General features: G+C 42.7%; 1 protein-coding gene across 5 annotated transcripts in view; it reads right to left on the bottom strand.

The window, feature by feature from the left end:
* Window positions 1–22,945, bottom strand: part of b3gat1a (beta-1,3-glucuronyltransferase 1 (glucuronosyltransferase P) a) — a 70,287-nt gene that overhangs the window by 5,669 nt on the left and 41,673 nt on the right. Inside the window, exons 3-6 of one of the 5 annotated variants that reach the window (XM_047594257.1) lie at window positions 12,679–12,852; window positions 8,432–8,574; window positions 5,518–5,589; window positions 4,901–5,412 (exon numbers count right to left, since the gene is read on the bottom strand). In XM_047594257.1, coding sequence (XP_047450213.1) covers window positions 4,901–5,412; window positions 5,518–5,589; window positions 8,432–8,543 — 696 coding nt within the window. In that variant the 5' untranslated portion in view covers window positions 8,544–8,574; window positions 12,679–12,852. Of the gene's footprint in view, window positions 1–4,900; window positions 5,413–5,517; window positions 5,590–8,431; window positions 8,575–10,425; window positions 10,540–12,674; window positions 12,853–22,945 lie in introns of those variants that run through there. The other 4 variants (XM_047594256.1, XM_047594259.1, XM_047594258.1 and 1 more) reach the window with 4 other exon arrangements.

The following is a 22,945-nucleotide window of genomic DNA, read 5'->3' as shown; positions in this document are numbered from 1 at the left end:
GACAGTCAGACACGGTATTTGAGCGCGAGCCGACAGCATAACGGACGGTTTTTAGAGCTGCTGCTGCTGCTGCCGCTGCTATTAGTCGCGCTGAAAGAGCGTGGATATTGACCGAGCCATCGCGCCCTGCGCCGCTGACGCACCGAGAGATGAAGGCAGATCACACGCAACGTTCAACAGCCCTGCCCTACAATGAGATAATGAGGCTCTACCATCTTTAAAGGGAGTAAACACGGGGCAGCGCCAAGAGGGTTTGAAGGAACCGAGCCATTAGAGCAAGTGGCTCTGGCTGCTGGTTGGCTGAGACTCTTTAAGGTAGACCATCGTTTTTTTCTTTTTTTTCATTTTCTTTTTCTTTTTGTCCTTTAATCTTCCAGCATCAAACCATTTTGCCGCCCTCTCCTTTGTCTGCAGCTCAGCGAGTCTTGGCCGTCCTAGCTTGAGCCGCCGCAGCCATAAAAGGTACACTTTTATAATGAGGGAAGAGGAAGGTTTAGAAACAGCGCGGCCATTTAATCAAACTCAGCGGAGCAGAAATAATGATGCTGGTGCTTCTGTAGTGAAGGTCTACTTGAAAGAGAAGTGTGTGGAAGTGCATTTCCAGGATCCAGTGTGTACAGTATGTCCATGAGATAGCAGGTATAGACAGCGACGCTCTTATTGATTATATGTCCATCCATGCGCACACTAGCTTGTGTGCACGTGCATTAGTTGCGCGCATTCTGCTGAAATCATGAGCAAACACTGCTGTGTTAGATTGGGGAGGGATTCAACGGGCTGCTGTGTGGTCTGATCAGCAGCTCGGGGGCTTATGGAGCTGGGATTTAGGGAAAATGACTCGGTGAGTCACTCAGATAATATTTTTTGGGACTCTCTGCGAATGAACCCCGGGTCAGAGGAAGACGGAGCGCTGCTGTGCGCGCGTCCATTTGACAACGCTGCAATCATTTTACACAGAAGGTCACATTCTCAGCCGGCACCATCTCTCATCACATTCTTATTCCGTCTGTTCTTTCGTCCCGCGTGCTCCGTTAGCCGCTTTCTACCCGTGCCACTTCCCACACGAACCGCTCGGCTTCAGTTGTCAAAAGCTGCCGTTGCGTGCTCCTTCTTAAGGAGGGCTCAGAGGTTGACAGATTTCTCTGCAGCCGAGCCACGGGTAAATCTAGCCATCATCTTGACGTCACCGGCCTACTTCCCTCACAGAAATATCCTGACATGAAACAAAAAGAACCAATAGATCCGTCTCTTTGCAGGAGGTGTCAAGACGCTTGTCACTTTCCCATCTATGCTGAAAATTTGGAAATGAGTGTTCTCGCTCTTTCTGCAGGGAATATGAGTAAAAACAGAACATTTGGATCTCTCTTTTACTGGCAGCCAACACGAAAAAAGAAATATGCAACCGGGTTCCCCTTGTCCCATTGTGGTGAATGTTTTTTTTATTCAGGGTTGCTTCAGTTTATGGGTGCACATTTAAGCTCTGTCTCCTGCTCCAATTAGTGAGAAACCTGCAGAGATGAAGTCCTGTGTTGGAATGAAACAGAACAAAAGATCCAGACATCCTGGTCCACGTCTGTGAGGATGCAGAGAAGACAAGAAGCCAGAAGAAACTTCCACTGCTGCAGTCGGTGAAGTGTGTGAGTTGAAATTTTTGTTCAATGACTCAAATTGTCCTAATAAACTGCATTTGTACGACCAGTGAGAAGCACCGTGAAACAGAAATACAAACCGCAATTTGCATTTCAGATGCGTCTAGTTTTTAGATGCATTAGAATTTTAAATTAGGCTTCTTAACAAAGCAGAGTCGTACTATATGTCATAAATAGTTTCTCATGCTTTACTAAGTAATAAATTGCAATCCAGGTCGTTATGAAATTAATCATGATTTAATTGCTAACAACATTATAAGAAATTGCTGAAGTGAAATATATTTTCGAAGCCTCTGTCGTGTAAATATCATAATGATTTGATATTCATCTGTTCGTTTTCCGCGACCCTCTCGAAGACAAGGGTTGCAGCAGGATGACTGGAGCCTATGTCATCTGTCACTGGGCGAGAGGCAGGGATACAGTCAGTCTGTCACAGGGCTAACACCGAGAACCATTCACACACTCACGCTCACCGACGACTAATTTAGAGTCACCACGTAACGAGCGCGTCTTTGGAGAAAACCCACATTTTGGTCAGCGTCGTCTGTTAAGCTGATCGTGTTTGCTCCGTATTGTCGGGCGTCAGCGGCTGACAGCTTTTTAAAAGGCTGACATGAGGAGCGTGAGAATGGAAAGATGAAAAAAAAAATAAAATCGCACGCTGTAAACGGTAAATAAGTGTGCAGCGTGGGAAGCCACCTAAACATTTCTTATGAGGCCTCAATAATTCATGCAGTACTTTTACAGGCATGTACTTTGACTGAAATTAATTTTTCATTAAAGCCCGTCCTAAAAAAAAAATACGCTTCTAATAAATGCTGCCAGAATGAAACACTTGAGACTGGATTTAGACTCTACTGCAGTAGATCTGAACTGGTGGCCACAGCGGCATCGTTGCAGCAGATGCTATTGACCTGTATTGACGTATATGTGGATTCCCCTGTTGAATCCTCGGCACTGTACGTCAATAGCTGAGGCGTTTTCAACAAGCACCTTAAATCCCCCTTCACTCCCTCGCTCAGTGCTTGTTTAAAGAGCCTGAATGCAGAGAATTCTTTGAATGTGTCCACATATGATTTGACTCGACGTCGGTTTCCTTCCCTTTTAGACAGAACGTGAAAGGTTTATTTGAAAAGATGAAGTACATGTTACTTGGATACGATGATCATGAAAATCATTTAAATAAACAGTTCGGACGAAAGTGTATATTTTGGAGGAGGCTGGTGTGTGTTGCTGGCTGTTGTGGCAGCTTTGTAGTACCATTACTATGTTTCTGTATTCTTCATGTACCCATTTAGCCTAAAGGAGATCTAAAGCGCTGCGCTCCACAGCCAACGAACCCACTGCCAAACTGTTACGGTCAACTCTCTGTGTTACTGATCAGAAGGCTGCGACTTAGCCCCCCCCATCTTCTCCAGAGACATCGTATCGTGGTCGCGCAATTTTGCTGCGCTGTAAAATATATCCTCTACATTCTCAATCCTGAATGTCTATTTTGTATGTTTTTATCTTGTCTTTATTTTTCTGTATGCCGTGAACATATAGGGAAATTGACAATAAAGAAATCTTGAATCTTGCAACTTCAACATGTGACGGAATAAAGAGTTCCTCTATTGCTGGGTTTATTCTGAATGGAGTTCAGTGGAGTTCAGTGGAATTAGCCAAGACAATATGATCATGCGTATTTTCCTTTTCACCCGCAGGAGTCACCCATACATCTCTCTGCGGAGATACCCGGAATACTTGCTATATCTCCTGTGGGTTCAGCAAACTGTACTGCAGTGGCAGTCAGCACTTTGTTCTGTCTATCTGGCTGTCACCTTCTCTTTTTCCCTCATTCTTTTTCCGTCTCCCCCTCTCTGTGATTCCCCGCCCCCCTCAGGGCCGTTACTCTGGCCCATAAATAGGCCTGTTGGAGGTGATGGAGGGCCTCTGAGGGAGACGGAGCACTTTGGCTGATTCCCAGAGAAACGTAACGACAGGCGCCGTCAATACCCGACGCTCCATTTACTACGGGCCCCGTCTGCACCGCTAACAAGGCTCGAGGCTAATACTCGAAGGACCTGGACCGTGTCCGCTCAGGTAATTCAACTGATGTCAAGATGGATGGTCTGAGACGTACTGATTACATGCACAAACTTCTCTCCACTGGCTCCCAACGCCTGCCTGTGCTCGCTAACAACTAACAGCTAAAAGAAAAAGTGACGCAGAATTTGACAACAACTTGCACTACACACCGTCTCTATTTATTTATTTATTCACATACTTACTTCTGTATGTCTCTCTTGTCTATGTTTATATTTAGTTTTATATTCTAAAGATTTCAGACCTGGTGTTTAATTAGTATGTATGTTGTATGACTCTTTCCTCGTGGGATCTATCTGTCTAGATAATGTATGGAGAGAGTGCACAACAAACATTCTGCGCCTGTTCAGGTACATACATAATATTGATTGACACAAGTAGAGATGCATGCTTGTAAAACATGCACAAAAACAACACAGCAACAGTTTGCTTATTTTTGTCTTTCTTGATAAACTGATGTGATGTTTTTTCTTAGGCAGCAGAATTAAACGCAGTTAGTCCTTCACTCATTTTCCTAAACTCAAGACTTAAATTGATTTGTTTTTACTACTCGTGCAGAGATGGAAACATATTTATTGGACAGACAAACGTGCTGTGAAGACGCTATAAAACCAAGAAGTTTCTTCTGGGCCGATAAGGTGGTTATGTTTGCTATTGACATTTGGTTCTCAGTCATCCAGGTCACGGTAATCCAAATCCAAAAGGCGCCTACGTGCGAGGTTATGGTAAGAGTCTGAGAAAGACATAACGCACTTTACACTGAGATCTATGAGAACAGATACTTATGTATTTCTGGTCATTCCCCTTCACTTTAGTACCAGAGCATCTAATCCCCTTGTAGAGTTGTGAACACTTGCCAAATTAACATTTTCTGTGTAGATTTTTCCTTGAAAAGAACAAAAAAACAAAGGATTTGGTACTGGTTTAGTTTAACTTCACTTACATGTCTTCAGAGAGACATATTTTACTTAAGTTACGTATATTTTACAATGACGGTGAAACCCTTCAGTTACAAGCGCTTATTGTCGATAAGCAGGAACCATGTGTGTTTGAGCACTTTCTGTGTCCGTCTATCGCACTTTCAAAGAATTCAGAGGAGTTTGTGAAAAACGCATGGAGTGAACACGACGGAAGCCGCGGCAGAGACGCCGTACACGTGCACTAACCTCTTCAAACAGCTCCAGGCTGTACGTGTTGTCGTCGTCAGCGAAGTAGACTATTCCCGCTTGGCTGCTGTTGGCGTTGAAGGTCTCCCTCAGCCACCGCAGGGCCAGATTCCGCTGCATGGTCCCCCGGGGGATCCTGGGGTCCCGGGTGTCACCCCGCAGCTTATAGTTCCTGGGCGTCTCCACGTTGAGGTGGGTGTAGTTCAGCCCCGTTTCTCGGAGGAGCCGCGTCACGAGGGGCGTCCTCCTCTGCGAGTCCTCCACCAGGATCCAGTGCAGGTTGGGCACATGGAGGAAAGTGTTTGCTAGGCGCGTCAGCTCCGCCTTCTGCACGGGCCGACTGTACGTGGGGGTGATGATGTGGATCGTAGGCAGCACGTCGGACCAGGGCGGAGGCCGCGTGTACACGTACTCAGTCCTCACCACCTCCACTATGTCCTTATCTGAGGCACAGTATTCCTTGGAGTCCTGCGCCTGGCCGCCCGCCTCCCTCTTGCCCTCCACGCCATCATCTGCAGATGCGGGGATAAAAAGACAAGTAAGGCATTAGTGCAACCTTGAGCCGCCCTTTGTATATTTGCCTCAGGTGACTTAAACCCAATGGGGGTAAAGTGTACCTGAGAGCCGGTGGTGGCGGACTGCAAGCCTCTCTGGAATGATAAAGATCTCTTTTACTAGGTGGTGACAGGCTGCAAAAAGTGAAAGCAGGCACCGTGAGAGGATAACACAGCTGATGGACAGAGAGACAGCGCAGAGAAGAGGGAGTATGGGGGGGGGGGGGGCTGCTATTCCCTCACGTCTTTTTTTTTTAAGAAAGAAAATATGCGGATATGTGTATCCAGAAGATATGCCCTCTTTTCACGTCCAGATTCCACCACTGACTCCACCGTCCCCTGCCTTTCCTTGTCGATTTCAATAACTCACTACGATGCTGTTCTTGTACTTGTAGTTGTAGGAACACATTTTGTGTCCGTGAAGAATTTCTGTGACGTTTGCCTTCTTTCACTTTGAAAGCTTTGCAGGTAAATAGCAGCCACCTGACACTGGATTACTATTTCCACCTGTTACTGACCACAAGGTCATTCTGGCTCACAGAAAAATCATGCACATCATTGTGCAAGAAATGTTTTTTTTTTCTTCTTATATTATTATGTATGTATCTCCACCTGTACAAACAAAGCTGCAGACTGTGCCTGCAAACAGTTTAAATAATAGAAAAGGTTTCCGTTTTGTGACAGCACTATTATAAGAAACCTTGTGTCGTTTTTAGGCACATTTTAGGCGATTCAACTAAGGCCGAATGACAGTCAGTGCGTTTACATGCACGTGAAAAAACTAACTATTGCCTTAATCGGACTATAACAGGAGAACTTAAGTGCATGTAAACGCATTACTCCGAATAAAATTGGAGTTCTCATTATCCGATTAAGACACCCAGATAATGAGATTGGAATTCGGTGTTTTCCAGCATGTATACGCTTAATCGGACAACTAACAGGATAATGTGTGTGCGCATGCTCCACAACCGCTGCGCTGGCGTGTGACACCAGAACAAATATATCCAAGAAAGCGCCGGTCGCAGAAGAAGAAGAAGAAGAAGGCACCCAGAGCCGGTAGAAGAACCGTCTCAGAGATAGTGGCACTTTATCTGCACCAGAAGTAGCGTGCACATTACGTACAAGATTTAAAAAAAAATGACTATTCCGGTCTACCGCATGTACGACTATAATAAACAAGAGCTCTTGTTTATTATATGACGTAATAACGTCACGTATTAACGTGGTATTAACCAGCTGAAAAGACGCATATCGCCACCTAGTGGAGGAGGACGACATGTTCCCGTCAGTTATTCGATTTTCTCCACTGCATGTAAACTGGGACAAGGACTGTAGTCAGAAAGTCGAATTTCGAGCATAGCTTGATTAAGTGTTTTAACACTCCTTGTGACCAAAACAAGCATCACTGATGGATGTGGTTGGATGTCATCTTGGAGGGGAGTTTTGTTGGTGTTCTGCTGGATATGACTTTTTAACCAGCATTTCTACCCTTACTCTAGAGGTTCACACGAGTGGATCAAGTAAAGATAAATATTGTATCTCCATCTACATCTGTAATTTGAAGTACTGCAGCAATTGTTATTCTGCTTGTGCAAAAAGACACTTGCATGATTTAATCATGCATTTTTAAGGAAATGAATTCTGCATTTACAGTAGTGACAAAGACTGTGATAAACTGGCCCGAATAGTCTGATCATGATGAACTGAATATGATCGTAGAATCATTAAGCTTGTTAATCTCTTTTCATTGTGCCACTGCTAATGGCAGTCTTTGTCACTGTTCTGCTGAGCTCTGTCCACACCTCCAACGTAAAGAGGATTTTTCTGCAGCACATAGATTAACGCAATCTGCTGATGGCCAGATGTTCAGCGGGAGCTGCCAGGGAACAAGCTGCCAAAAAATCCTCTAGCTTCTCTTTTAGGAGGAGACAAGAGGAAGCCCATAGGCAGAGTTTGGTGAGATAACACAGGCCCAAAACCAATTTTGAATTTATTCTTCATTCTGTTGTGTGGATACCAAGGGACAATAAAACGACTTAAATGAGTTTAATTGTAAACAGCCTTAATATACAATTGAGACGTTGCTTTCTTTTTAATGAAAGCACACGTGTAGCTAATCACACACTGGTTTAAATATTGAGGTAACCCGCAAAAACAAATGACTTCCAATCATGTGTAAATGATCTGCCTTGGGTCATTTGAATAAACCTCTTTTGATTGTTGACCCCTATATGTGGATCTGTGACATTACAAGAAGAGGGCAAATGGCTCCATTGATTTGCTGTCGCCGTCTAATTTGAGTGTGTTTACTCCGCAGCATTCTTGACATTTATCACTGTTGGTTTGTGGTCTCCGGAGATGATTAATGACTCAGACTGGTCTCCAAACATGATATTAGACGCAAGATATTCCGGGGAGCTAATTGAGAAGGTGCGATTATTATTTCAAACTGCTGATCTCTGAAAACTCCGAAACTAATTTGCATTGAATTTGAATGAGGCACAGCAGGGAAGAAACTAAAATGAATCAACGTGACAGATTCTGATTCTCTATACCGCATGCTGTGTCTGTGGTGTCACACCAAGAAGAATATATTCGTACTGATGCGCCAAGACATGTGAGTGGATGGAATTTTGCAGTGATAGGATGTCATTTTCTACCATGGTGCTTTTGCTTTTTAAGAGCTAAGAGTCTTATTAACAAAAGAAACACCGCTAAAATATGCCTATATGAAGTAAATAATAATACATGAGAGTTGGTATGTGATAGTAAGTCTTTTAATGTCCATAAACGATCCACACTAATGAGGTGTACAGTGCCTGGACGAGTGTTTTTGGATGATCTGATGAAGCTGATGGTCACGGCCGTCGAGTGCCTGTATGACTGGCCTGTTATCTAAACCTAAAGTGCAGTGTCAGGTTCAAGGACCCACTCCAAGTTTGAAATTGCCAGTGGAGTGCAGTGTAGCTCGTACCCTTGCGGATGGCGAGGAGTGGTGCTATAGCGCTTTGGTGCCAAACAGTGATGAGCAGAGTCCAGGGTAACACGATCAACACGATGGCAAGAATATCTCTTCTCTTCGGCATCTCCAGGATTGGTTATTCGGCTCGTCATTACCTGGACAGAAAGGATGAATGTGTCATAATTCTGCTTTTCACTACACGAAGGATTTCAGGTTGACTCAATGTGACTCAACGTGAGAAAAAAAAAACTGTTAAAAAGTTTTAATTAAATAACCTGCACTTGACTTAAGCAAACACATATCTCGTTGGATCTCAGTTACTTGGAAATGGGTAACACATTCCCAGCACTTTGATTATAATGAAGTGACTTTAAAGGACACCGATGTGTGTGGCTTTGAAAAATGTGAAAACTCAGACGACACAGAAAGTGAGTAACTAAACCAGCGGCATAAAAGCTTCACATTTTCCAGGCCAGAGATCATTACAAATGAGACGACCGAGCGGGCTCTAACATTCAAATCGAAGTTAAACGAAAGAAAGAATAACAAGGTTTGATTTTTTACACTGTTAAATCGTCGAAAAAAGAAAGGTCAAAGCCACTGGACGAGGCTTTGGACCAGGAGAAGTCTCTACTCTGATGAGTTCATCAGTGCAGTCACTGAAGGCGGGGTACTGACTTCATGTCCAGAGTCAAAAATATTCATCAGCCAAATGGCAGGAAGCGATGTCACCAGACTGTGAGTTGACAATTTGGCAAATGTGCCCTTCGCTCTGAGTCCATTTTATTTGGGTTGTTTTGTCCATTCCAAACATCGAATTGCATTGTAAAATGCATAAACCCCACAATAACACGAACAGTAAATTACTTGCACACGGTTAAAACATAAGGCAAGACACATAGAGGTGCACTTTTAAAACCAAATGTTAAATCATGTTCAAATTTCACAGGGAGAATTGCACAAAAATTATAGGGGTAACATTCCTTAACCTTTTTTATGTATCATTACCAACCTATAAACATGTTTATTTCTGCTGTAAAGATTAGCATGTACTGAAATAACAATGAGTGACTCTGCAGAACTTACCACTGATGTTTATATTTCTTAACTTCTCTTTTTCTGCTTTTAAGATTTTTTTTGTTGTTGCGCAAATAATATGAAAGATCCTTCGTCCATTCCAGGCTTAATAGTATTACATATTACACTGATGGATAAATGATGACATAAAAGATAAGAAGAGAACAAAATGAGCCTCTGGCTAAAAACTGCCCAAGTACAAATCTCAAAATCGGACATGTCCGTCACCCTTTCACGGCTACAGCAGATTTAAAGCAATAAAGTTTTCTTATATTTTGAATGGTGGGCCCTGATGCCTCCCAGCGACGAGGTCCGGGTTCGAGTCCAGCTCGGACCTTTCTGGGCGGAGTTTGCATGTTCTCCCTGTGTCTGCGCGGGTTTTCTCCGGGTACACCGGTTTCCTCCCACCTCCAAAGACATGCTCGTTATGCTCACGTTGGCTCTAACTTCACCCTAGGTTTGAGTGTTAATGCGAATGGTTGTTAGTCTGTTTGTCTGTGTTAGCCCTGAGATAGGATGGCGACCTGTCCAGTGTCTACCCCGCCTCTCGCCCAATGACAGCTGGGATAGACTCCAGAGGATTAAGCGGCAGTAGAAGATGAGATGAGATGAGGTGAGATGAGAAGAGATGAGGTAGGTCCTTCTTTTCAGAAAAAAAGACAAAAGCAGAAGTCTGATTCCAAGCGTCACTATGACTTGTATCACCTGTAGCTATAGCTAGCTAATTAACGCCAGATAGCGGGCGACAACCTCCGGTCTGCAGGATGAAGCGAGTGCGCAAGCCCATAAAAAACTGCAGTTCATCGAGTGGCCGCTTGAGGCTAGCCCCAAAAGGGAGTAAATCCGCATAGACCCCGATCTTAAAAAAGCCCAAATTTACAGCGATATTAAACATGTTTACAGCCTGGTACAAAAACAGATCTGCTCACCTCACAATTGTAACTTGAGTTGTTCTTTTAAATCGGGAAGTAAAGGCGGTGTTCAATCTATATTTGGTAGCTACAAAGTTATATAAGGATGTTTTGTAAATTTGGTGTTGGTTATCTTGAAGCAGGGAAGCTGCTGAAAGAGGTCCCTGGTTACGGTTGCTAAGCTGTGATTGGTCGGTTACTCTACCCACTCATATTCAAAAGGTACAGTCATATAAATCAGTTGGACTGCAGTCTATGGTTTACCCTATAAACACACTTCTTAATCTGTAAACAATTATTGCCTGCTTCTGAAAAAAAAGTACATTTATTTCATTCATTCTTAAATATAATTTAAATTGCTTGCTTTGCTTGACATCATCATATTTCATATATCCATTATCCATGCCCAGTGTCTCATCTCATTTGCTCATTTATGTTAAATGTTCTCTCCTGGGGCCTTCTTCTGGGGGCTACTGTCTCTAGACTTTTGGCATTATGTTGAGCCCTAACCGGAAAATGCAGTTATTAAGTGATGTGCTCAATTAAACAAAAGCAAAAACAGACATAATGTGGGCACAGGTGTTTAGCGTATTTCAGCTTTACATATGAGGAAACAAATCATCATGTTTCCCACAGTGATCCTGCTCCCACTGCTGGGGAACGTGGCAGTATATTGAGGCTTAACATAATTATACATGCCAATTACGTTTAGTGAGCTCTGTAAATAAATACACACTTAATACATAAGCCTTAGGTGTTCCGACAAACCCTACACCACAAAAACGCTTTTTGCAGTTAAAGAAACTGGTGCTGGAAAGAGATGTGTTTGCTTCAGTGGGGATGTGATTTACAGTGTGAAAAGTAGTCCTCTGAGAAAAATATTACTGCGCATGGTTCTGCTTCCTTTTACACAAGTGCAAGGGCTTGTAAAGGAAATGACATCACCCAAATTTCAAAGTTGCACAATCTTTTCTATATGCAAAAACATAATGTACATGCTTTGTTAGAGATACAAAAACAAAAGATAAATGCATGTTTGACCTGTACATGCTGTACCCCTTTCACTGGAATAGCTGGAATAGCCTTCTGTCCCCCCAGAGGATAAGTGCTCATAGATAAAGGAACGATGAATGGATTTAGATATTTCTATCATAATCTGAAATATAATTATCTGACACGAGTCTTTAAAGCCTTTTACATGCTTATACATATATAAATAATTAAACATCTAACAGAAACATATGCAAAAAGTTGCAAAGGGAAGAAGAGCTTTGTCTGATTAATTCAATGTGTAATCTAGAAGGCACTCAGGGAGCATACAACCTTCCGATACGGACGACTACTAATCAGATATTATTGATATTGCCCACGTTTTAAAGTGAAATTGATTCCTGGATCTTGTGAAAATGCCTATAGTGTTGGAATGATCTATTAGCTTCTCACTGATGGCTTTGAAAGGGTTACTGTTTTAAAGCCCGTTTGCCAGGGATGGAGCTGCAGAAACACCCTGCCCACTCTGCACAGTGAAGTGATGTTTTTGCAGACACTGCCAGAGCAGTTAAACCTCAGAACAGTAAATTTTAATCTTGATCTGTCATCAAGGAAAGACCTGGATTGCTTCGGTTGCATGTGTGACAAAGTCATTTTCACCCCTGATCACAACTTTTGTTAGATCCCCTCTGCCTGAAAAACGACTCAATCTCTGAGTCTGCAGACTTTTCTGTAACACCGGCTTTCTGTTACATAGTCTCTTGTTTATTGTCTGTAACTCTGAGACATGCTCTTGGGACAAACCCTCTTCCTGAGGAGCAGTTGTGGCCTAATTCCTGGATGAGTCAGAAATGGTTGAAGAGGTGGGTGACGCCTAGGCAGACATCTAGCGAACTGTGGGAGCACCAATCTGTCACTGAAAGAGATCACGCCCTTCTGCATGGGAAAATAACCCACAGAGACCGAAGCAGTATTTTTTCTAGGCGGGAAACATGTTTATTTCTGCAGTAGAGTTGGGTAGTTTAGCACAGGGATCTACTAGGATTGATGACTTTTAGAGTCAGCCTAATGACATCACTATGACATCACTGAGGTAATTGTCACAGACTTGAGAAAGCTCCTCATAAACCACAGAAAAAAGTGTTTTCTTTTTTATGTTAAGAAGTACCACTCATTACCAGGAATTTGACAGTGATGTGTAAAATGTATCGATATTGCCACCAATAGTTTGACAACTGATATAACTATATGTACAAAAATAACCATTGGATGCTCACCCACAGTCAGAACTGGATCATGGCACCACTGTGGATGCACAGCTGGGAAGGCCACGCTGCATGCTGAACGGACGACCTAGCAGTGACATCCTCCACGACGCGTCAGCCGACCGACCATTTCCCTTTTCTCCTCCTCTGCCGTGCTCACTCAAGCAGACAGGCGACTCTGAGACCTGACCTGGAAGATGAGGACGTTTGGGTTAATTTGACACAGAGAATACGAATCCTTCTGTCTCACAAAGTGCTCATCTACACAGTCACCGCTCCTCTCACTCCCACCTGCATCAGACATTCAGGGGCTGCCACCCAAGCGGACTCTCAGACTTGGACAGAGTCTGAGAGTCAGTAACCTTACAGAGATTCTTGGCCACAGACACCTTCGTGAGCAGTGTGACTGTGTGACATCTATTCATTATTTAACATCAAAGAGCCAGGGCTGAAAGTGCAGCAGAAGGAATGTGTCCCAGTGTGATGTGGTAAATTTGGATGCACATCACACAGGTTCACTTGAGATATCCCTCCCCTGGTGGTTTATCACTCCCGTGTTTTACAATACAGTCCTCTGCCTGTCAGTGAAACGGTTAATTCTCTGTATCCTGACATGACTTACTTAATTCTTTCCCATTTGAATTGCCCAGTCTCAGTATTTTTTAATTTTTATTCCTTATATGGAAGCTGGAAGAGGGTTAGTCACAACTCCATTGCCTGCCAACAGTCTGGGGTGGGGGATGTTACAAAAATAAACTGGCATCATGTCTTATTCAAATACATCTGAGGAAACTGCTTCTGTGGAGACGTATGCTTCACACAGCCAGTCATGTCTGCACGCCGCATCACGCCAGGACCGGCGTTACTCATGCTGTGAAAGAAAGTCATATAAACTGCAAACATATACGTTATAGAGTTTGAGCAGCGTGCGTCCCAAAATCATTTTCCCAAGCCACACTGTTCTGTAAAAGAAGGCAAATTGACTGCAATACGGGGACAGTGTTTGCGCTTGACACGCACAAAATTTCAAAACAATCTATTTTCAGGTAGCCCTGACTCGTCGTCCAATTTCTCAAACTGACACATCGTGCATCTGAGGAATGGCATCATTGCGAGGAAAAAGGAATAAGAGATGAGCAGGAGAAACGGCCCTCAGCTTGTGCAGTGTTTGCTTTCCATGACAGCGACAAGCAAAAACTGAACTGACAAAAAAAAATAAAAAATACTACACAGCACCAATGGAAAGGCTTTACAATTGCTGCCAGGTACTGTCACGCGTGCGAGCTCCAAATGACAGTGTTGTCGTTGTGATTTCTGTAAAACACACTCCCATCGCATTGCGATGGAGCTATAAACAGAAGGGAGCGCAGCACAGTTCAACAACCTGCCAAATTCTCAGACTCGTCAACAGGCCATCGCGTCTCGGTGCTAAACATTTTTGAAAGAAAATGTATGGAAAAGCAAAACAATGTGGCATATGGTGCCAGATGAAGGGGGCTGGAGCTCACAGCGCTATTGTGTTATGGAGTTATTCAGAACAGAAAATGTGCGTGATAGATTCCATAAGCCTTCGTTTCTTCTTCGGCACAGAGTTGTTTACACATTTGAGATAAGCTGGGTCATGTTTTAGCGATGCTCACCATGGAGCATATTAAAGGTCAGGGTTGGTCATTTTCTTCTGATCCATATGGTACACCATGTGTGGGTGTTGGTCCAAAATAGCTGTAATGCACTGCCAGCTCAGGGGAAAAAATGTGCACATCCTACTAAAAGCAGAGATGATGTGGACACATTTATTGCTCATAAAAAGCACATCTCCCACAGTAAAGCAGTTACTTTCCAGTGATGGCGGAAGCTGTGGCTGGACATGATTACTGCTCAGACTTCAGCTGCATTTGTGTTTGAATCCACAGTTCTGTGGCTTTATTAATGTTTTGACCTGCAGCGCGTTTGTGACAGATGTGTCAATCTCACACCTCAGGAATACAGTGGCTTCATTAAAACGGACAGCCGGCACAGGCTCGACCCCAGTTACTGATGTGTCTGCCGCTGCTAGCTAACGTTAAACATTACAGTTTATAGTACAGATTGTACCACAACATACCAGACAGTTGGTGATTTTTGGTTAATAATCAGATACCTGCAAATCTAATGGCATTAAATGGACATCCTGGGGCAAAAACTAATGTTTCAGGGCTGCTGCTTATCTGGATAACAGATATCTGTGGCTGCTGTTTTCTTAACTTGGTCATCGTGTGCAGTATGACTGGTAACTTGACATGAGAAATCAGTTGCAGTCAATAGATGATCCAGTGGATGGATCAACGGTCTAAACCCTCTCCATGGCTTTATTTAAGGCATTTATTTGATTTGCGACAGGATTTGCTAGCTGGCGGACTGTGACAGAGCGTTCTGCCTGCACTGCCCTCATTATGCACGGATTTGTTTGCGTGCAACTACTGCTGATTTAAATGCACAGTCTTTACCATGGCTGACTAAACTCCATGTGAACTGCCCCATCTTGTTTGGCATTTGCGATGTCGTAATTGGACGTTTTAGTTAAGGTCAGAGTTCACGAGTTGTGTACCCGACTTTCCGCGTAGTAACCAGGAGCTTATGAGTTCCATTCCAAGCGAGCATAAAAGCCACACAAACGTGATTACCTCAGCTACAAATTAAGTACAAATGGACAACAAAAACCTTCCATTATCAAAATTGTGCTTCTCTGCCACTTATTTAGTATATTCATAGAAAACACCTCAGTTGTAATTTTAGTAAAAGGTAGCATGTTAACACCAAGATGGATAACAACCTTTCTGTTAAATATCAGCATTCATTATTGTGATGGCTTGCTAGAATTGTCATATTACATACTACAGTACAGGCTCACAAAGTGAAGACAAAGTGAAGCGGCATGCTGACATCTATTCCTTATTTATTCCTTTCCTTTGTGCATTACAGCAGACAGAAAAGAGCAACGCGTACTGAAAGCTGTGCGACTGTGCAAAAGGTGATGGTAATGAGGCCTCTGCACCCCTGCAAACACCCAGGTGGCCTGTTGGCCTCTCTGGCACCTGTGTGATGTAGCTAGAATACAGAGAGCGAGTCCCACGCTGCAGACTGCAGCAGCCTATGGCAGACAGCGGAGCCCGACAGCCTTTCACATCAGCACGAGTTAACCAGCTGTGAAGGGAACACCTGCTGCTGATTAATAAAGAATCACAGCAACAATGCCATGTGTAACAATTGTTCAACTGATTGTTGAACTAACACCATTAACCCCAAAAGGTGAAAGAGGCAGGTGAAACAATATACATTTCTAGTGGGACTACACGCGCCGGAGAAACGCGGCATGAGATGAGATGGTGTGAGAGCTGGAGATTTCTAATTTTGTAAAGCTGCATAACTGCATGTTACATCACATAACAGATTGGCCCTTAATATGATACTGATCTTATGAAAATTATTGCAACAGTATTCATGAATCCTTCTCTCATAACGTCTGCAAACATATATTTTGTAATGTGTTTAAACACAGCACAGGTGTTTGGGCCATATAATACTTTAAAAGACATAGGACAGTAAACTTAGAATTTATCACTCCAGCCCTCCCAGTGAGAAGTATATCACAGCTATCAGGTCGGCACTGCCAGCTCACACATTCCCCGTCTTTCTTCTCCTTCTATGCGCTTCCCTTCAGATTTATAAAGCTGAGTCTTCAAAGAGGAAGAGGGGGCAAGTTCCCAAGTTTGTAATCGGTCTGCCTCTGACTTCTGAGCTCCCCCTGCCCTGAACATCTCCTATTTCCCGAGGACCAATAACAACATCATTTTTCCTTGCTCGCTTTGCTGTGGCATCAGTTTGATGTACTCTCCAGTCAGCAGGGAAGAGAAGCTCTCTGGAGATAGTGTGTCCAGTTATGTCCAATCGCTCACTTTCATTGGTCTCTGACCAACTTGGTAAAGCCCAGAACTATTTTCACGGATATCTGGGGAACCTTAGGAGACATGCCTCTGCAATAGTTCCTTATTGATGTTACTGTCACCGCCTCAAAAACTGCTTCGCCTGGAGGTGTCATTAAATGTGAATTTTGAATCTGTGGGCATTGATTCAAACAGGCTTAATTGCTTTTGAAGGACAGTAAGCCAGGGGTAAGTGATGTGTCTGGGCTTTCCTCATGTTTTCCCTCTGGAACAACCCTTCTATAACAGAATTATACGAAAATAATAGAGTTTAACCAAGTTTAATCTTGTGAGAGTTCTAATCCTCCAAGAGTACTGGAATTTGGCATGGGGATGCTGGCCTGTTATGTGACATTCGTTCATGTTTCCTAAAAGACGGGAACCCACAACATATACATACCCTTATTGAATATTGTAAACACACATTACACATCTTTATTTTCAAAGCAGGGGGTTTAAATACGTTTTTATTCCATTCATATTTTTTGTGTTTTTGAGTGCACCCAGGAATTAGCACGTGTGTAGGCAGCATTCAATAACTCCAGCTTTATTTATACGCTCAGTGAATGTTTTGTTCTCGAGGCAGACAGAGAAACTCCGAAGTATAATTGCTGAAAAACAATTAGTGTCTGCCTAGTTGGTGTCGTTGGGAACACGCTTTACAGATCAGGGTGTGCTGATGCCTGCGTGAATTTTCTCCGACTGTATTTTTCTCTCAAACTAATTAAACTCATTTGTGTTCATTTAAAATCTTGAACAGAGTTGGCAGTTCATTTGCTTTTTAAAATCAGAACGAGAGCAGTTAAAGGTTGCGGAATAAGAAAAGTCAAAATTTCTTCTGCTTATGTCACAAACAAACTTTTCGAGCTTCGCTGGCTATGCTACCATTCACATTCTGGGTCTGGGTTCAATGGTAGGTCACCGTTTTGGGTTGCTTGTCCCATCGATCTAATTCACACCTGTCAAGGAATGAGTGTCCCCAAAATTTGATCCCCCTCCACCAGAAAACAAGTGTGTGACGCTAATAATAGCCTTGCAGTGGGGTGGCAGCTACTATGTGAATACTGTGGTTGACTGTGAGTGAAAAGACAGCGATGTTATTTATGATTGTGTAATTTGAATTCCTAATGAGCTAGAATTGACTCTGCTGGTAAAAACTAATACAGTAAGAAGTAATCAATGGTCTAGGTCTTGATTAAAGGGTCAGAAACACATGGATCAACCAGATTGTCTCTCTTTGTGAGCCAGTTGGCTTAATCACTTTAAATGCCATTTGATACAGAAATTTGTGTGGCAGTAAGTACTCTTTTTTATTCTTGATTCATGGCTGTTTTATTTTGCGGATATCTTGAATAACACATTAGCTGTTAAGCAATGGCCTTGATTGATGGCCCCGGTCCATGTGTAGACCAGGCTGCCTCAGCAGTGGTAAAAGATTTAAGAGCTGCAACCTTAAGGCTGGTCCTTTTCTGCTGATAACCACAGGGGATAACCCCAGTGCAGTCTGCCCTTAACTTATTCTGACTAATTTATGGTGTAGCTCACCCAGGGCACATTTCCAATGCTGGTCTTAGGAGCACGATGCAGCCTCCCACAGCTGACTTAGCAGACCGAAGGATCTCCGGCAGGATTGCAGAGGCTGCCACTGAGACCAGGACCTGTCGTGTTGTGCCAGGATAGCTTGGCTCAGATCACAGTGGAGTCAGGGGATATGTCATCTCAGGAAGATCGTACGGAGTGACGACAGTACTAATGTACAGTCTAATATATATTTAATTTCACTGTGACAACTACAAACCAGGCATATTAGGAGTATAAAGTTCTGAAAAATAAACATAATCTTAATCAACAATCTGATAAACTGCTGTCTGGAAAACAGGATGAAAATTCTGATGCGACTCACAACTTTCTCTGTGAGAGAAAGTTGACCTTGGGTCACTCTCCTGGGAACTGGTTGTGCTTCACAAAACGCGACGTAGTGATACATGTCATCTAAAAGCTGCGAAGTTGAATTTGTTCACAACGAAATGGTGCTGACTGGTTTCAGGGCTGTCCAATTGTGTGTAAAAATATTTTCTCTGTACTGGTGGAAATGCATCAAAATGCATTCCCTGTACCAGACTACAGGGAAGCTGATATTCAGTGGTTAATACGTTTACATGAATCCGAGTTTTGGGTGAAACTGCATAAATCTTCTGCCGACCATCATGACGGATTCAGATTTTTCAGCAACCTAGGACCGCACTTTTTGAATCAAGGTCCTAGGGTAAAAAAGACAAATTCAGAGCCTGTGCGGATTCTTTTTTCAAACGTGTGAAAGGCTCGATACAAGCGAGATGATGTCATTGCCTCACCCCTCTAGCGCCACGTCTCAAAACTACAATAAACAACATTAATGGTGGACTACAGGCTTGTGACAGTGCTGCATCAGATACTCTTAAAACTCAGATACACAAAACTCTTGAATTTGGCTAGTTCCAACCAAGAACAGTCAGAAAACTCCCTTTAAAACAAATAGCATTTCATGTGTTGCTTGCTGAACGCAGATTGATGTTAACTTTGGACAGGCTAGCTTTAGCTGTCATTAGGCAAAGATAATACCTAACAACATATCAGGTATTATTGTCTCCCCTTCCACAATAATACTGTAATGTGTTTTTCGCAAGCCGTGAGTCAGTTTCCCAGGCAACACCAGAGTGTGTGAGTAATACCTGGAAAAATTATTAACATCTGTATGATTTCAATCTACAATAGTCCAATCTGAGATACTGGGAATTCTTCATCTGTGTTCAGCACATAGAGCCCCATGGCTCAGAGGAGAAGCTAACGCAATTGTAAAGATAACAATAAAAATGGTTGGAAATATACTGTAAGTTGACAGTGTGTTTAAGAACAAGAGATGTGAGATGACGCTTATGTATACTTCGTCTGCATGTCTTGATTGCGTATTAGAGAACTTAACATTGCAGTCAGTTACAATTGAGTTTTCACACAGGTCTTGGTATAAGCCAACTAGTAATCAATTACCCTCAAATACAAATAAATAAATAAACTTAAACGTGCTTATTTAGACACATAAGCATATCTGTCGTTCAAATTCACTACAGTGTTTCCAAAATGACAATATTTCTGCCCATAAACAACATTAGCTATGTAACCTTGTGTGCTAATAATACCTCTGTGTTTTTGCATCATAGGCGCCACAAACCAAGTACTTTTTTATGAGTGCTGCTTGTAGTGGCAAGGAATTAACGCATTCACAGCTGTCACAGATGTTTTGTCCCTGCTGCCATTAGAGGATTAGCTTACTGTAAATTAGAAAATGTTGCTGGACTTTTGTGGGCCATCACCATGACAAACACTATCAATCATGAAGAGGGGCTTTTGCTGGCACTAAATCAATGCATTACAATCTTTGGAGAGTCGTCAGGAATGATTTATGAATGAGGACTTCACCAGTTTCTAATAATAAAGGGGACGCAGCGTTTATATCATTAAAATGGGTTTCTGTGGATAGGGCAAGGCATTGATTTCAACTGCATGTGACGTCTCGCACTGTGAACAGGCTTATTATGCCTCAGCAAAAGGTCAAAGGTTGGCAGGGGGGAGCTCCCAGATTCATTAGCTAATTAAAGTCTTCCTCCTGACTGGGGGTTTTGGTGTCCGACTCTCGACTGCACCTTCTTGCTCCAACATCTAAGCCTCGGTTCCTTAATGAGGGTTAGACCACGGATTTCTCTGGTAAAACTCCCCTACGTCAAAATCCCCATATTACATGCCTTTGTGGAGGGAAAATATATAATTATGAACCTGATCATTGCTAATTAAACCTGGGGGATTTGATCAGATGCAGTGACAGTTGTTTTTTTTTTTTTTTTTTTTTTGGAGGGGGACTGTGAAATGACTGGCACAAACAGAGAAGAAAGAGGTTGAAAGTAGTGCAGGCTTCCAATTAAAACGAGTAGCTGGTCAATTTAAATCACAATCAAATGGACTGAATCCTGCCACTGAGAAATATTGTACTTTTCCTCATCTGCAGCACAAAGAAGGCAATTTTGAGATTTGACAGCGAATGATGGTATGAAAAATGACATATGGGGACACTAGAAGCCCCAGGTTGGAGAGACAAGACAGTAAGGAGAATGAAGCAGATCTGTGACCAGCATACGAAAACTGGGTGGCTCTGAAGTGAAGTGTGTAGTTACACTTGCAGTTGTGTAGAGTAGTTACATATGTGAATGTGAAGTGTAGAGGGTGCGGAGGTCAGCAAAACTCCCTCAAGCATAAGAATATGTTTATTGGCTATAGTGGAGGCAGATGAACTGCCCATTTCTGTTTTTCTTTAATTACATAATTAGCCAGAATGTGACATGACTTCTGTTTGCTTTGCATTAGCTTTGGACCTGAAAGTACCACACAACATTCCTGTGATGTGTAATTGAGACTCATTCTCATGCATTTCTCAGCGTTTTTTAGGACATAAATCAACTCCCAACAGTCGCAGATGATACGCTGCATTATGTGCTTGATATGCTAACAAATGTAAAATGTGCTGTAAATAAATCGCTAGTAACCATGTTGCTTTAATCTCAATTAGGAAGCATTTAGCACATGCACACCACAAATGGAATTTCTTGAATTCCATCGTAAAAGCACTGACATTTAAAGATCTGTGATTAAATGTCAAATTACTCATGACGTTGAACGCGCTCCTTGTAAAGTGGCACGTCAGCATAGTTTCCAGCTCAGTAGCAAAAGCAAGGCACCTTTGACATTTCAACCTAAGCCTTCATAATCTGTTCCTTGCTGGTCTCTAAAAAATCATTGCTTATCACTTGCTATTATTATTTGTCCTCCTACGTAGCTTCTATGCAGCTGTGCGGCTGCATTCAAAGACAACCCGGGGGCACAGAAAGATGACACCGACAGAACAGTGTTGACACAGCGACTGTGTGTCTGCTGATGCTACATTGCAGAGGTGTCACAGGCTCAGTGACTTTGCTGAGATATGAAGAATGGCAGTGACTGGCGGTTAGACTGTCTTCACAGACAACCCTGTCACCAGATCTTTAATTCTAAGTTTCATGAGTGCTCTTCAAGCGTCAGTAAAACATATATGTAGTACAGGTCCTGTGCCATTGCAATTTATATAATCAAGCACCAAACCCAATAATATACTAAACTACATGAGGTCAGCTAACCTGGGGCAATCGGATGACACGTCACCAAAGGGAGAAAGAAAGACATTTTTTTTTTCTACCATATTGAACCACAATGTTAGAATAGCTGTCAGTGCTCACTGAGTGCTTCTGATTATCGTCCAATCAGCACCAAGTCGCGTTTCAATTCATACTACTGCTGGCCCACCACCTTTGGATGATTGCAAATCAGATTGTTCTCCTGCCTTATGCAATGTAATCCAATGGATTCTGGTGGCATTAATACAGTATGCCTTTGTCATACATATGGTAACATGTTTTTTGTAGGTGTCAGCCAGTTAGCTTACAATCAGTACGTCCAGAAATGTCTGAATGCATTGTCCTTCCATGAAAAGAGAACCTGTCTGGGACATGCATGACATCAGTGAGAGGATAATTTATTATTTTACTGGTTTATGTGTGTCTGTGTTTTTGAATCACCCTAAGCTAACTGGCTGCTTGCTGTAGTTTTATATTTACACACATGACAGTGAAATCAATCTTTTCTTAAAAAAAAAAAAAAAAAGTGGAACTGCTCTAGCCTGGCATAAAGGGTAACACGTCATTTGGATTTCATAATGGACTTGTTTCAGTTGGTTCAGCAAAAAAGCAACACAACTGGATAGTCCTGTAACCAATCAGAGATATTTTGTTGTTAACGAATTCAACTCCTCCACGCTCAGATGACCTGTATGACTCAGGCGGCAACCTCCGGGGCTGAATGATGAAGCTCATGCGGAAGTGCAAAAAACTGCAGTTCATCGAGTGGCCACTTGAGACTGGTTGCAAAAGGGAGCAAATCCCCACAGACCCCCATGTTAAAAAGCCCAACTTTACACCATTATTAAACATTTTTACACCCTGGTGCAAAAAAATGTTTTGGTGTCAGTGGTTTATTTCACTATTCATCACAACTGTTCGTTTAATTTTTATTAAACGAACAGCTGACTCCGCCCACTTTGGGCTTCATTTTTGAGGTGCACAATCCAATGGGTGACGTCACGATTGTTTAAATCAGTCCTCCACAAAGCGATTGGAGACCGACTGTCTGCCCCAAAAAATCAGTGGTTGGGGAACTTGATGTGGTTTCGAGGGCAAAACACCTCCTTGTAAATTTCTTAAA

Source organism: Mugil cephalus, chromosome 9 (assembly GCF_022458985.1).
Source record: "Mugil cephalus isolate CIBA_MC_2020 chromosome 9, CIBA_Mcephalus_1.1, whole genome shotgun sequence".
NCBI lineage: Eukaryota > Metazoa > Chordata > Actinopteri > Mugiliformes > Mugilidae > Mugil > Mugil cephalus.
Note: the sequence above shows the minus strand (reverse complement) of the source record. Positions and strands in the feature narration are given on the sequence as shown.